At 40.4% G+C, this 16182-nt stretch overlaps 1 protein-coding gene across 1 annotated transcript in view; it reads left to right on the forward strand.

Moving 5' to 3' along the window:
• The first annotated feature begins 768 nt into the window (after positions 1-768).
• Positions 769-16182, forward strand: part of LOC143850537 (receptor-like cytosolic serine/threonine-protein kinase RBK1) — a 115294-nt gene continuing 99880 nt past the window's right edge. The window contains exons 1-2 of the mRNA XM_077359779.1: positions 769-784; positions 870-1226. Coding sequence (XP_077215894.1) covers positions 769-784; positions 870-1226 — 373 coding nt within the window. The remainder of the gene's footprint in view (positions 785-869; positions 1227-16182) is intronic.

The following is a 16182-nucleotide window of genomic DNA, read 5'->3' on the forward strand; positions in this document are numbered from 1 at the left end:
GTGGATTAAACATTTTTCAAATAATTCAGAAGTTCATACACAGAGGATTTATGTATAATCTATTAGAAAGTATAGGTATGAGATGTTATAGGGCCATAGTAATCTCCCGTTAGGATCTCCCTCTACAGATCGGATGGTTAGGATCATAGAGATGATTCCCTAGGTACAACGTGTTTATGCTGTGGCCCAACAAATGATGAAATTAATGGTTTGGTTTGGATCATCCTATGAAGTGAGCCTTGTACTTTTTGAAAAATACTAGACTTCATGCCTACACACTACATAAAAAGCATTGTTATTGGCTACTGATATTGGCACTCCCATGTTTTGATAATTGCATGGACTCTTTTGTATTCTATTATGTAAACTGCAGTCAAAGGACATTACAAATCCCAGAAAGGTCTCAGAAGACACTTAATAAAGAAAAGACAAGTTGAGTTTGTGCAATTTGCAAAACATTGTAGTGCCAATATCATTGGCCATTCTATTCTCTTTTGAAAGTTTATAAATAGCATTAGATTCATTCAATTGCTAGTTTTTGCTTGCTCTCTTCTTGGAATAACCGCAGTTTAAAAAATACATATTCCTTCAACCTTCAAGTAAGCTTCTTTCCTTTCTTCTCCCTTCATCTCTCAATCCTCATTTCATTTCTTAATCTCTTTCTTTTTCTTTTTCTGTTTTTGTGGATTATGCAAAAACAGGGGAGTGGCAGAGATTGATAGAAAACAGATTCAAATTTGATTAATCTAAAAAACCCACAACAATCCAATGACTTTCGAAGAAGGTAAGCTTATTATGATGCAAAAATAATCGATTCTATTTGATGGGTTTCTTTATTTGAAGTGACTAAAACTAAATCATTTATGCAGAAATAGGAGAAACCCAGAAAAGCCCAGAAACAGAATCAAGAAATATTTCAATTTCAGATGATATCTCTCCACGAAGTGTTTTAGAAATACCAATTTTGGGTATTGATTCTGATAACAATAGCAGTAACAGAAGCAATTCTTCTGGTGATAAATCATCAATTGTCAACGAATCTTTGAATTTGGAGGGTCATGGTTTGCAATGGAAGAATCTGATTAGTGTTTTTAAGAAGAAATCAAGGAATTTAAACAGAAAATTGGAAGGAACTGAGTTTGGTGAGGATTTACATATTAATAAGCCGTCTTGGAGGAGTTTTGATTATGAGGAGCTTGCTGTTGCTACTGATAATTTCAGCTCTGGTAAGTGAAATTTTGTAGCTTTCTCTGCTTCTGTTCTCTTTTGTTCTTTCCTTTGTTTTCCCTTCTTTCCAAAAGAAAAAGAAATTCAAACAGTTGAGGGGTGGAGGGTACAAAAACTGGTGGGACGGTTAGGTCTGTTATTTTAGTGTGAAGTTACTATAATGCCCTTAAAGTATTGGAAATTATCTAAACCTTCCAACTCAAACCCTAATGAGGAGAAATGGATTAAGGACACAAAAGTAAGCTAAATTAGTAAAGACTAAAGAGGCAGTCTTAGATTAATACCTAATAAACTTTATGGTTTAAGTGGCCATCATTGTACACACTTAGTTCAAACTTTGTTGTATGATAGAGTGATCACATATGGTGCTGGAAAAAAGGGTTGGGTTGAACTCGATTCGGGTTGGGGCTGGAAAAAAGGGTTCCTCAGGTTGGGTTGAACCTTATCTGGCTGGAAATCAGGTCAGAGAGGGTTCAGGTTGGAAAAAACGGATTCTTCGGGTCGGGTCGGGTCGGGTTGGCCTCAGCCCGACTCAACCCGACCCGAGTTGCACCCTTAGGTCAGAGAAACAGAATTTTCTTGTGTCCTTTTCGACATGAACCTTATAGTTTGGAGGATTTTATGAGAACCACGTGAAATTCTGAAATTTTTCTTCATGCATTCCCCCCATTGGTGGATGTGGTTGGACCCATCTCTTGGGTTTAGATGTACTCTTATGGAATACTAAACCTTTTATTCATAATTAGGGATTTGCTAGGCCATTTCGTGACTAATAGAACAAAATCTGCTGAAAAGTGAACCCGTGTGGCTGTTCTCTCATGCAAAAGTCAGCCGCGAAATGGCTTTTCCGCGGAATTGCCTAGCAAATCCCTCATAATTATTTAAGGTTAATGATATATGCACTTTTTATAATAATATTTTTCACTTTTTAATTACTTTTATGAATGGGTGTTATTTGCTTTTTAACCATTGTGATAGCATTTAGCTGCTTATTAAGAAAAAGTAAAAAATTTAAAGAAGAATGCCATTTGGCATGAATCATTTCCTCATTTAAAAGGAAAAACCAAAAAGGTAATAAAGATTAAAGTGGAGCTAGTATTATAGCTCCACTTTTGTTCATATGCTCTTTATTTTAAACTTCTAGGGTGCCTTTGAGTTGCCTGGAATCAGAAGATGGAATTGGGATGCAATTCCAAATCTGCTGATTCCTGTATTAGGTTAAGAAAAAAAGAGCGGTATCAGAGGGCGGAATTCACACCACGGGGAAATAGAGGGAGGGGGAATTGCTTGAATCTATTTCCCACCCCAAGCGGTGTTATTATGATTCTGTCCTGGTCAAAATGAATTTTTTATTATAATTTTTAAAATTAAAATTTTAATTTTAATTTTTTTTCTCATTCCATTTGAGGAAGAATCAAAATAGGAATTATATGATGTCAATTCCGATTCCTGATTCTGGCCATCCAAAGGCAGCTAAGGTTAAGTTTAGATTGCTGAAATCATGAATCAAAATTGGCATCCTATTCCGATTCCCCCATTCATTTTGACCAGGGCCAAATTAGAATACCACCTATTGCTGCGGAAAACAGATCCTCACTTTCTTGTTCATTAAATTTGCCCTCGTGTCATTTTTTCCCCTTGATTCTATTCATTTTTTGAACCAAACATTGGAATTGGGTGGAATGGCAGTAGTGTTAGTCATATATTTTGTTTGGCTTCATACCAAAAAATGGAAAAGAATTGTGTTCTATACCATTTCATTCGGTGTTTCGTTCCATTTTGGCATGTTTCGACGAAACAGCCTGTTTCGTTCCATTTCGTCCAATATGGCGATGAAACACAAACTATTTAAAAAAAAAAAAAAACAGAAATGCCTTCCTAGTGACTCAGCTTCCGTTTTTACAATTTTGCCTTCTTGTTTTAGCCTTTTTTATGTATTGCGATTAGTCTAATATTTTAGGTAACAAAAAGTGTTTTTAAATATTTAGTTCATAAAATTGCTTCTTATATTTTTAGCAATTTTTAATTTTTAAAAAAATTTTGACTATTATTTTTTCCTGTCGTCGTAGCGTCTTTTACGAAACGAAAAGCCGAAACGTCAAAATTGGGAAACGTTCAGTTCTACTGGCCAAAACAAAACGACGAACGAAGCAGAATATACAACTAAACAACAGCCATTTACTTGCATATAATCTTACATGCAAATTATTCTAAAGTTAAATATAATTATTTGAAAATAATAAAAATAGTAGTTACAGAAATAATATAGTTAATGGCTTCAAAAGAGGTCTTAATGTCCCCTAATTCACAAATAAGATTGTTAAAATAATCTTATTTGCAAATAAAAACCAATTTTGGTAGTATACAAGGAGGCCGAAGAAGCCCTTAATCTTCCGTTCTAATTTTGGATAAAAACTATGGATTTATACTAATCTCTCTCTCTCTCTCTCTCTCTCTCTCTCTAAATTGACGTAATATTACCGTAATTTGCTCTTTCTCCTCAACTTGCAGAAATGTTGATTGGAAAGGGTGGCCATACAAAGGAGGAGGGGAGAGTTGGAGACTTTCTGTCTGAGGTTGGAATAATTGCTCACATAAATCATCCAAATGCAGCTCATTTACTTGGTTTTGGTGTGGAAGGAGGATTGTACTTAGTTCTCCAGTTCTCCCCACGTGGAAGTCTAGCTTCTATTCTCCATGGTAATTCTTGTGTTGATCCCTTTTTTTTAAAAAAAAAACTAAGGTTTATTGATGCTATGTGTAGACTATACACTGAAGCTTGGTATATAAACCATCCTACCAACAATCTGACATATCATGGCCGGCCTGATTCAAAAATGTTCTTAAATCTCCAATCAATAGCTTTCTTGGGTCTCCTAAAATTCCCATTGATTGGATGTTAGGATCACTCTGGTTTCATTTGAGAGGTGGGCCCCTAAATGGAAAGTGAGAATTGAATGAATAGGCATGTTGTGTGTATACACCAAGTTTCAGTGTATCTATACTATATACATAAAAGTGGGGCAAGTTATTTAAAACCTTATAAATGTAAATTTCTCCATAGCTATTTAATACTTAATAAAATTAAATTTCTTGAAAGATGAAACTACAACTATTTTTAATTATTCAAAAATTTAAGTTACTACTGAAAATTTATTTAAATTTGTTCTAAATCCTTAGACCAGATCTGCAATGTTCATGGATTTAAAAAAAAAAAATTGTTGGTTTTTACCTGTTAAGAGTATAAGTGCACTGATTCACCTAGAATTTAACTACAGTAAAATACTGTAATTAAAATGATGCTAACTTTAGAAATTTCTATTAACGAAAAATTATGTAACATGAAGTCTGAAACTTGGACTTAGCTTCTGATGGCGTATAATGCTAAGATATCTATATAACTATTAAATACTTATAAATATAAATCTATCATCGAATACTTATCTATATGTACACTACATGCTAGAGATGTTCATCATGGGGATATCAAGCGCGCTGAGGTTTAATTATCCTTGGATAGATTTGCGATCTTCTTTTGTAGACTGATGGGTTATGAAAAACAACAACTAATTACCTGTCGACACGTGGCCCCAGAAGGGCCCACCACAAATCCAGCATCGGCCCAGGGGCAATCCAGTAATTACCAAGGAATAGGTAAACCTAAACCCACAAAAGGGCCGACACCTGTCCTGGGGTAGGTAATCCAACCACCCCAGGTCTCCCTCTATAAAAGGCCTCCCAAGGCTCAGAGCAAAGGGTAATAACTTCTAAGCTACCACTCCTTAAAATTTGGCTCTGCACTCCTGCTCATACTGACTTGAGCGTCGAAGGGCCCGTCCGGAGCAACGACTCCGGGTTGGTCTTCTGACCTCGTGTGCTCTTGTGCAGGACTCAGCTCCTTCACTTCGGCTTCTCGGGTCCTCCAGCTCAGCTCTTACATCACTGCCGTATCTGTTACCGATTTTAGGCCTAACAGATTGGCGCCATCCGTGGGACCCCGAACTAAAAGCTGTTCGAATCCCCTATACAAAATGGCAGGGCGCAAGAGTGCCCGGGTACCAACTGCATGGACTACCCGAGCTGTAGTACATCGCGGGGTTCGAAGTGACCGAATCGCCTCGCAGGTGGTGGCTCCCTCTGCTACAGCAGAGCAGAGCCCAGCTCATTCAGAACACCTCAATCCCACTCCCACTCCGGATCAAGTGCAAGCTCTCTTCCAACAGATGACTGCTCTTGTCGGTCAATACCAACACCTGATCCAAGCGCCTCCCCAACATCCTCCAGAAACTCCATGACCTGTACAGGAAAGGTCGAATACCCACAGGGGAGAGCCAGCGCGCCCTAGTGGAGACCGGACCCACCACTCCACAAGGCGAGTCCATCACTCCAGCACCAGGCATGCCCATACAGAGCCTCACCACCATCGGAGGTCACGGTCCCGCTCTGTGCGAAAGCACCGAGCCCAGGAAGACCGCGCACCGCAGGAAAAGTCCCGGCCTCATCGCAGGAGTCCGGAAAGTCAGTCCGGCTCTGCTGCGAGCCTATCGGTGAAGAGAAACAAGTCGTTGGACCGAGCAGACCGGAGGGCTGACCCAATGCTACGGAGAATAGAAGAAATAGATCACCGCATAGAAGAGCTGGCAAAAGATCAGGGCCGGCCCGCTGCGAAGACGTACTCAAGCAGACCTCCGTTCACAGATAATGTTATGAACGCGGCAGCGCCCAGAGGGTTCAAAATGCTGATGGTTCCGCAATACGACGGAACCACCGACCCTGTGGACCACCTGGAAACGTTCAGGACTATGATGCTCCTCCACGACGCCTCTGACGGATTCCTCTGCAGAGCATTCCCAACCACACTGACCGGTGCAGCCCGAGACTGAGGATCAATCCGAACTCCATTAGCAACTTTGAGGACTTTGGGGATGACCTGGTCCGCCATTTTATGAGCAGCCGGAGGCCAAGGAAAACAACAACATCCTTGATGGCCTTGCGGCAGAAGGATAATGAACCTCTGAAAACATTCGTCAGCCGTTTCAACAGAGAAGCTCTTCAAGAGCCAAATTTGGATCCATCAGCCGCCATGAATGCGCTCCTCACAGGCGCCAAATCCAACGACTTCCGCCGATCAGTTGCTCGCCAGAACCCGCACTCACTGGCGGATCTGATGGCAGGGACTGAGGAATATATATAGCCGTGGAGGAGACTCTAGCGGCCTTAGACTCAAACCGGAGGAGAACCTCCGAAGAAAAGAACCCTACCAAGCAGCGTAGGGATGATAAGGCCCCCAAAAGAGAAAGGTCCCCCCAGAGGAGGGAAGAAAACTTTACCCCTCTCAACACCTCCCGGAGACACATACTGGCCGCAATCAGAGGAGAAAAATTCGTAAGGTGGCCGACCAGAATGATCTCCAAGGGGAATAAAAGAGACAAGTAGAAGTATTGTCGGTTCCACAGGGACCACGGGCACGACACAGACGAGTGCTGGCAGCTCAAGGAAGAAATCGAGCTGCTGATTGGTCGGGGATACTTGAAAAAGTATGTCAAAGATGACGGCCACAGAAGAGAGCGCATGGAGAAGAGTCTCCAGGGCTAGAGCCTCCGACGGTCACAACTGCTCCATGCGCGGAATCAATCTCCTCCGCCATCCAGTCCACAGCCAGAGACTCGCCGATCCTAACCCAAGGGGGTCATCAACACAATTATGGGCGGGCCAGCAGCCGGGGGTACATCATCTGCTGCTCGAAAAGCATATGCACGCCGAGTACACGTCGTGCACACATGCAGCAAAAAGATGAAGATGGAGAATGAAATCTCCTTTTCAGATGCGGATCTCGACAACTTGATACTGCCTCACGACGACGCCCTGGTTCTAACAATGCTCATCGCGAACTGGGAATTGAAGAAAATCCTTGTCGACAATGGGAGTTCGGCCGATATCCTGTACTATCATGCTTTCAAGAAAATGATGATAGGTGACAACGTTGCTTAAGGCCGGCGAACTCCGATCTGTTCGGTTTCTCAAGGGAGGTCGTGAAAGTGGAAGGACAGATTGAACTCCCAGTCCTCGTCGGAGAGCCGCCCTGTCAAGCCTTCGCGATGGTCAACTTCCTGGTAGTGAGGGCCACTTCGGTCTATAACGCTATCTTGGGACGACCCGGCCAGAATCTAATCCGCTCCGTCGCTTTAGCATATCACCAGAAAATGAAGTTCATAATGCCAAACGGCGTGGGAGAAGTCAGGGGAGATCAACCACAATCCTGTGAGTACTATGCCATGGCACTCAAGGGCAAAAATGCGTTGGAATCGCTGCCGATTGATCTACTCGATCTGAGGGACGAAGCCCAGGGGACTCAGCCCGCCGAAGACCTCATCTCCATCCCTCTATGCAAAGGCGATAAGGAGAAGGTTGTTCAGATCGGCTCCTCTCTAGGCAGTAGCACCGGGCATAGCCTCACCTAGTTTCTTCAAGACAATGCAGACGTATTTGCATGGGCTCCCGTAGACATGCCCGGCATAGACCTGGAGGTCAGCACGCACAGACTCGGTGTTGATCCGACCTGCAGGCCGGTGAAACAGAAAAGAAGACATTTTGCCCTGGAAAGGCGGCAGGTGATCAAGGAAGAAGTGGAGAAGCTCTTGAGAGCTGACTTCATTCGGGAAATTCAATATCCGGATTGGCTGGCAAACGTGGTCTTGGTAAAGAAAGCCAATGGGAAGTGGAGGACCTGCGTTGATTTCACCGACCTGAACAAAGCTTGTCCCAAGGACAGCTACCCGCTCCAAAAAATCGACCAGCTGATAGATGCCACTGCAGGTCACGAACTGCTGAGCTTCATGGACGCCTTCTCCGGATACAATCAAATCAGAATGTATGAATCGGATATACCAAAGACCTCCTTCATAACAGATCAGGGAACATACTGTTATCGCGTCATGCCCTTCGGCCTAAAGAATGCCGGGGCCACCTATCAAAGGCTCGTCAATAAGCTCTTCTAGAAACAGATCGGCCATAACATGGAAGTCCATGTGGATGATATGCTGGTCAAAAGCCGAAGTGTGCAAGATCATGTCTCCGACTTGAGAGAAACATTCCAAGTCCTAAGAGAGCATATGGTATCCAAAGCAATCCAAGGTAGATCCACTATGCTCTATTGGGAGCCTCCTTGTATTAACCATTTGATTTCAGCATCCAAATCCTTCACCAAATATATTAAATTTCTTGTTCACGGGGAGGCTGACAAAATGAAAGGCTTAGATTTCATCACTAGGGTGATAAAAATGAATGGTCTACATCATATTAATGTAACGTGGGCGGGGCCAAATTATGCTTCTCAGTTTCTCCTGATATTAAGGCTTCTCATGGAATATGAATTAGGGCATTTTCCAACGGGTAATAATATCACCACTACCATATTTTGATGATCGCCACACCTCACTTTATTAAAAAGTACGGTATGGCCCACACCATAGGATGATCCAAACCGTCTGTTATATGGACCACAGCCTAAATAAGTTGTGCCCCAAAAATCATTTCCATAGGTTGATCCAAACCCTCCGATCTGTAGAGGGACTAAATATTAGAGGGTTGATCCTAACCCTCTATAGATCGGAGGGGTAGGATCAACCTATGGAAATGATTTTTGGGGCACAACATATTTAGGCTATGGCCCATCTACTGGACGGTTTGGATTATCCTATGGTGCAGGCCTTACCGTATTTTTTAATAAAGTGAGGAGTGCGATCATCAAAATACGGTAGTGGTGATATCATTTCCCTTTCCAACCAATCCTCATTCTTCCACCATAAAAGTCAGGAAGACCAAAATCCTAACCCTAGTTATGGTTTTTCTAATTGAAATCAGTACTTTTTGATGGGTGCTTGGGATTACATAATTGGATTCACTTGTTTTGACAACTGATGCAAGAACATGGTGAGGTCGGTTGGATTGGAACTGCATAACCGGTTTAGTTCACCCACTCTCTATCCACTCTTTTTCTACGACACTTCTGCTTAGGGTTCCTAAGATTTTGGTAATGTTTTTTTTTCTTCAACACTTTTGGTTAGGGTTCCTAAGATTTTGGTAATATTGCTAGTCATTTGATATTTCCATCACATCATTCAAAAAGATTTTGATATGTCCACCCCGGCCCTTGTCTTTGGAACCGTCCAATTCCTCAATTTATTTAGAATTTTAAATCAGCTAAAGTTTATGAACAAAGGTTGAAGGGATCAAAATAAGGGGGGTTGATAAAAATTGAGCGGCATGAGTAATATGGGATCTGGTGTATCAAAATGCATAATGCGGGTCATAATGCGGCCAAAGCAAATGCTAGTCGATTTGGCCCGACACGGTTGAGTACTTAGTTGACGCAATTGAGTTTTCTGGTGAGTCATAACTCGGGAGAATCAAAGGAGTTTTGATTGGCGTTGTAGGGGGAAATGCAGACTTGGACAAGAACACGGGCAAGATAAAAGAGAGTCAACTCAGGCTATCCATTATAATGTGAAGGAGTTTTGAAATTGAGAAGCAAACTATTAAGAAAGTGAGAATTCAGAATAGTATTAGGATAAGGATTACCTGTGAAAATTAAAAATGGAAACTAATACCCACACTCCCTTGTTTTGACATGCAATTCCTTTATCAAGCAGTATTCTTAATGGGAACTGCCTTTAATAGCAAGTTAGAAAATAGGAGATTTTATATGGTGAGGGCCCGTGAAGTCCAGTATTATTCAAAATGTACAGCAGGATATACTTCATAGGATGATCTAAACCATTCATTTGTTGGGCCACAATGTCAATAGGCTATACACCTCATAGATCATCTCCATTGGATAACAATAACCCACGCTCCCATCTATAAATGTTTCTATAATGTATAGTCTTTCTATCGACCGAAGGGTTCGGGTCATCCAATGGAGATGACCTATGAGCTGCAGCCTATTTTTATTGGGGCCCAACAAATGAACGGTTTAGATCATCCTATGAAGTAGGCCTCGCTGTACATTTGAAGAAATACAGGATTTTACGTGCACACAGCATAGAAATACTCTATAAAATAGACCACACGGATAATCGTTGTCATGATCAATGGTAACAATATTTTTTTGGGTCCAAGATGTGATTTATCATTGTTGACAATTTGCATTCATGGCCAATCCAACGGTTAGGTTTACTTAATGAATTCAAGCAACGGACATCTTCACTGTAGAGAAGGTGGGACCTGTCACTAGGGTAGCCCGTATTTATTATTTATTATATATGTTACATCCAATTTGAGGGAAAAAAAGTTAAATTAAGTCATAACCTTCTCATCTAATTGATTTTGCTATCAGATTACAGATTTCGATGATCAGGGTTAATGGATTACACCAATCTCCATTCGATTTAAACCAAAACTGGATTAAACATTTTTCAAATAATTCAGAAGTTCATACACAGAGGATTTATGTATAATCTATTAGACAATATAGGTATGAGATTTTACAGGGCCATATTAATCTCCCGTTAGGATCTCCCTCTACATATCGGATGGTTAGGATCATAGAGATGATTCCCTAGGTACAACGTATTTATGTTGTGGCCCACCAAATGATGAAACGAATGGTTTGGTTTAGATCATCCTATGAAGTGAGCCTTGTACTTTTTGAAAAATACTAGACTTCATGCCTACACACTAAATAAAAAACATTGTTATTGGCTACTGATATTGGCACTCCTATGTTTTGATAATTGCACGGACTCTTTTGTATTCTATTATTTAAACTGCTATCAAAGGACATTACAAATCCCATAAAGGTCACAGAAGACACTTAATAAAGAAAAGATAAGTTGAGTTTGTGCAATTACCAAACATTGTAGTGCCAATATCATTGGCCATTCTATTCTCTTTTGAAAGTTTATAAATAGCATTAGATTCATTCAATTGCTAGTTTTTGCTTGCTCTCTTCTTGGAATAACCGCAGTTTAAAAAATACATATTCCTTCAACCTTCAAATAAGCTTCTTTCCTTTCTTCTCCATTCATCTCTCAATCCTCCTTTCATTTCTTAATCTCTTTCTTTTTCTTTTTCTGTTTTTGTGGATTATGCAGATCGAAACAAGGGAGCGGCAGAGATTGATAGAAAACAGATTCAAATTTGATTAATCTAAAAAACCCACAACAATCCAATGACTTTCGAAGAAGGTAAGCTTATTATGATGCAAAAATAATCGATTCTATTTGATGGGTTTCTATATTTGAAGTGACAAACTGAATCATTTATGTAGAAACAGGAGAAACCCAGAAAAACCCAGAAACAGAATAAAAAAACATTTCAATTTCAGATGATATCTCTCCACGAAGTGTTTTAGAAATACCAATTTTGGGTGTTGATTCTGATAACAGTAGCAGTAATGGAAGCAATTCTTCTGGTGATAAATCATCAGTTGTCAACGAATCTTTGAATTTGGATGGTCATGGTTTGCAATGGAAGAATCTGATTAGTGTTTTTAAGAAGAAATCTATGAGAAGGAGAAGGAATTTAAACAGAAAATTGGAAGGAACTGAGTTGATGAGGATTTACATATTACTAAGCCGTCTTGGAGGAGTTTTGATTATGAGGAGCTTGCTGTTGCTGCTGATAATTTCAGCTCTGGTAAGTGAAATTTTGTAGCTTTCTCTGCTTCTGTTCTCTTTGTTCTTTCCTTTGTTTTCCCTTCTTTCCAAAAGAAAAAGAAATTCAAACAGTTGAGGGGTGGAGGGTACAAAAACTAATAGGATGGTTAGGTCTCTTATTTTAGTGTGAAGTTACTATAATGCCCTTAAAGTATTGGAAATTATCTAAACCTTCCAACTCAAACCCTAATGAGGAGAAATGGATTAAGGACACAAAAGTAAGCTAAATTAGTAAAGACTAAAGAGCAGTCTTAGATTAATAGCTAATAAACTTTATGGTTTAAGTGGCCCTCATTGTACACACTTAGTTCAAACTTTGTTGTATGATAGAGTGATCACATATGGTGGTCCCTAATATGGATGTGCCGTGATACAAAAATCACATTAATTGGATGGTTAGGATTGTCTACTCGGCGAATTTGTTGTATTCCTGTAACATAACGGGTGCAACTTGGGTAGGGCTCAACTCGAACTCAACGGAATTAACCTGATTTTGGCTCGGGTTGGATTTGCATTTCCTCAGATTGTGTTGTGTTAGGGTTGGGAAAAGCCAACCCGATTTAATTTCGAGTCGGGCTAGGGTTGGGGCTTTAGGCAACCCTAACTGCCCAAACCCGTCTCCTTATGCCCTGTTTGTTTAAGATTACAACAACTGATTGTGAATCCAAAACCAAATATTGTACTCAAATTTCCAATAATTGGCTTTGGACTCACAATCGGTCTTCATAATCTTAAACGAACAGGGCCTTGATTTGGAATATCACGTTAGACGGGTTAGGGTAAGGGTGAGAGATCTAAAGGTGGCTTGGGTTAGGGTTGACCCTCCTCGACCTAAGACTTAGTTTAGGTTGTTTTAGAGTTGAACACTTTGAACCCAATCCAATTTACGGCTATGTATTCCTCAAACTTGTTTGGGGTAATTTCGGAAGAAGATTAAAGTGGATGGGTCATGGGCCATGTAAATGACCTTTAAATAGGCATTTAGAAAGGAATAAAGACACCAGCATTGGGCTATATTCGTTGATTGGATTGTTAGGATTGTCTAATCAATATGTTTTGGGCAGTGATAAATTCACCCCCTTTTATGATGAATTCATCCCGTATTTTTCAAAATGGGCTGACCATAAGATGATCCAAACCACCCATTTGATGGGCCACAACGTATATAGGTTGTGCCCAAAAATGATTTCCATAGGATGATTCTATCCCTCCGATCTAAAGAGGGAATCGCATTATGGAAACTTCTATAGATCAGATAGTTGGGATCATCCAATGGAAATGATTTTTTGGGCATAGCCTATTTGCGTTGTGGCCCATCAAATGGGCGATCCATCAAATGGGCAGTTTGGATCATCCTATGGTGTGAGCTGTACAGTCCATTTTGAAAACTACGGGGTGAATTCATCCTAGAAGGGGGTGAATTTATCACTGCCCTTTTAAATATTAATGTTAACATCAACAGTTCTACATTTCTCGGGTATTTCGTTATTTCAATGAAGTTCTAGGGTAATTTTTGGAGAAGATAATATTTATGTGGTGGGCGGTGGGCCGACAATAGTGCCCCTCCAGAAAATCATGTTCACATACGGTAAACTAGTTTGACTGAAGTCAAAGCTAGCGGCTCAAACGCCGTGAATTGCGGACTGCAAGAAGTTTGAAGATGGGATTCTGCAGTTACTTTATACACACAGTTCAAACACCGTGGATCCTGTGATAAACGGTGGTCAGAGTAGGGCTGTAATTCTGGTCGGTTCAACCCCAAACAACAGTTGGGTCGGGTTGAGTTCGGGTCAAGATCGGGGTCGAGGTTGGGATCGGGTTGAGTTCAGGTCGGGTTCGGGCTGCGGGTTCAGCAACCTGACCTGAGTTCAACCCGACATTTTTTATGAATTTTTTTTCTAAGCTTAAATATTCGGGTTGGGTTGAACTCGGTTCGGGTTGGGGTTGGAAAAAAGGGTTCCTCAGGTTGGGTTGTGTAAGCCCAAGGGTCTACTCTCCTATCTTGTTTTGATGATTCTAAACATAATTGATTGTGTTTTTGAATACTAATCAATTTGCTTTGAAGTGTTGTGTTTAAGATAGGATTGATCATTGAAGAAACCAACACTCAACTTGGTCATGCTTAAAGGTGTACCAAACAAGAGCCAAAGGAGCTAAGTGTAGCTCACATCATCACTCAAGCAAGCATCCAAAGATGGAAGATCATTTGAAGACCAAAGCTAAAGAGGGATCGAGGATTGCATAGGTATCATTGTACATCCTTTCTCTTTAAATTTTCAAGTCAAGGCAAAACGTTTTCAAAGTGTTTTCAATTTGTTTTTCAAAGAACACTTAAGAACTTAAAATGGATTAGTGAATGGTTATGTGGTGGACCAACATGTTGGGACCCTCATAAACATTCCAAAATAACCATAGGAGTTGAGTTCCAAAAGCTAAAAATCAAACAAGCAATAAAAATCAAAAACTGCGGATTTTTAGGCTTCTCGGAACTCCGAGATTTTTCTCGGAGCTCCGAGCTCGGAACTCCGAGAGTTCCCTCGGAACTCCGAGAAAAGGTCCAGTAGCGTCTGGACATTTTCTCGGAACTCCGAGAAATGGTCCAGTAGAAATTTTATTTCTTCTGGCCGTTGTCTCGGAACTCCGAGAATATTTCTCGGAACTCCGAGAACCCTGCGACAGCTCAGAATATAGCCGTTGGGATTTGAATTAATTCTTGTATTTTGATATTTCCACCCCCAAACGGTCATATTCTTTGGAGAGGCTATAAATACAATATGTAGAGAAGTTTTTCTCAGTCCCTTGATCATTTGAAAACATCCTTGAGCATCAAAGAAAACTTGCAACCTATTATTGCTTGAGATTTTTGTTTTCCCCAAACTTGCCTTGCAACTTGCAAATCTATTTGAGTTGGGATTTTAGAGCTTTCACTTGCAACCATCATTGAAGAGCAATCAAGGATCTACAAAGAGCATCAAGCTTTCAAGAAGAAGCCAAGCTACTCAATCTTCATATCTTGTATAGGTAGCTAGGACATTCCGTTTTTAATTTCCTAGAGAGCAACCGCTTAGAACTCGGCGGAGAAGGAGAGTCTTTGTAAAGGTGTAAGGGCATCCTTGTTTAATATCCCTTGGAATTGTAACCGCCTCGGAGCCGGGCATCGTCGAGGTCTCCAATAGTGGAATCCCTCAAGTGCGACCTTGAGTAGAGTGGAGTAGGCCGTTGGCCGAACCACTATATATCGGTGTGTCATTTCTCACTCTTGCATTTCCATTATTGTTTGGCTTGGCATTTCACTTTGTTCTTTCAATTATATTTGCACTAACCAAATATTTAATTAAGTGAAGAAAAATTCCAATTAGGGTTTATAGGTAATTTTCAAAAGGCCTAATATTGAGTTAAATTCAATTCACCCCCCCTCTTGAGTATTTCAATTGGTATCAGAGCCTCGTCTCTAATTTTTTGAAAACCCTAACCGGTATAGAGTAAAGATTCTAAAATGGCAAACTACCCTCAACACCATGAAGGTTATTCAAACACTAGGCCACCCTATTTTGATGGAACAAACTATGGTTTTTGGAAAACCAAAATGAAAATCTTTTTAACCCAAGACTATCAAATGTGGAGAGCAATTAATAATGAATACATCTTACCCACAAGAAATTTAAATGATTGGACCGAAGCCGAACAACAAGCTTCGAATTATAATGCCAAAGCCATGAATTCTCTTATTTGTGCTCTATCTCCCGGAGAATTCAATAGAGTATCAAATTTGAATTCGGCTAAGGAAATTTGGGACACTTTAGAAGTCACCCATGAGGGAACCAATCAAGTAAAAGAATCTAAAATGAACCATCTTTTTCGGCAATACGAACTCTTTCAAATGACATCCGATGAAACAATTGCCGACATGTACACTAGATTCACCAACCTTGTAAATGGATTAAGGGGTCTTGGAAAATAATTTTCCAATAGAGATTTAGTGACTAAAATCCTTAGGTCCTTACCTTTGTCTTGGGAATCCAAAACCTCCGCAATCACCGAAGCCAAGGACATGAACACATTGAACCTAGATGAACTAATAGGGTCCTTGATCACCCATGAAATGATTTTCAAAACAAAAGCACCCGAAATCGAAACTAAAATCGAAAAAGAAAAAGGAATTGCTTTTGCTTGTAATGTAGGTGAAAATGAAGATGCAAAAGAAGACATGGAAGATGAAGTTGCCCTTCTAACAAGAAGGATCAAATTCTTGCAAAGGAACATGGGAGGGATGAGAAATAGAAGGACAAACCCTCCA

This window comes from Tasmannia lanceolata, unplaced genomic scaffold, assembly GCF_043159265.1.
Source record: "Tasmannia lanceolata isolate RefF3 unplaced genomic scaffold, GAP_Taslan_0.1 ptg000018l, whole genome shotgun sequence".
Taxonomy (NCBI): domain Eukaryota; kingdom Viridiplantae; phylum Streptophyta; class Magnoliopsida; order Canellales; family Winteraceae; genus Tasmannia; species Tasmannia lanceolata.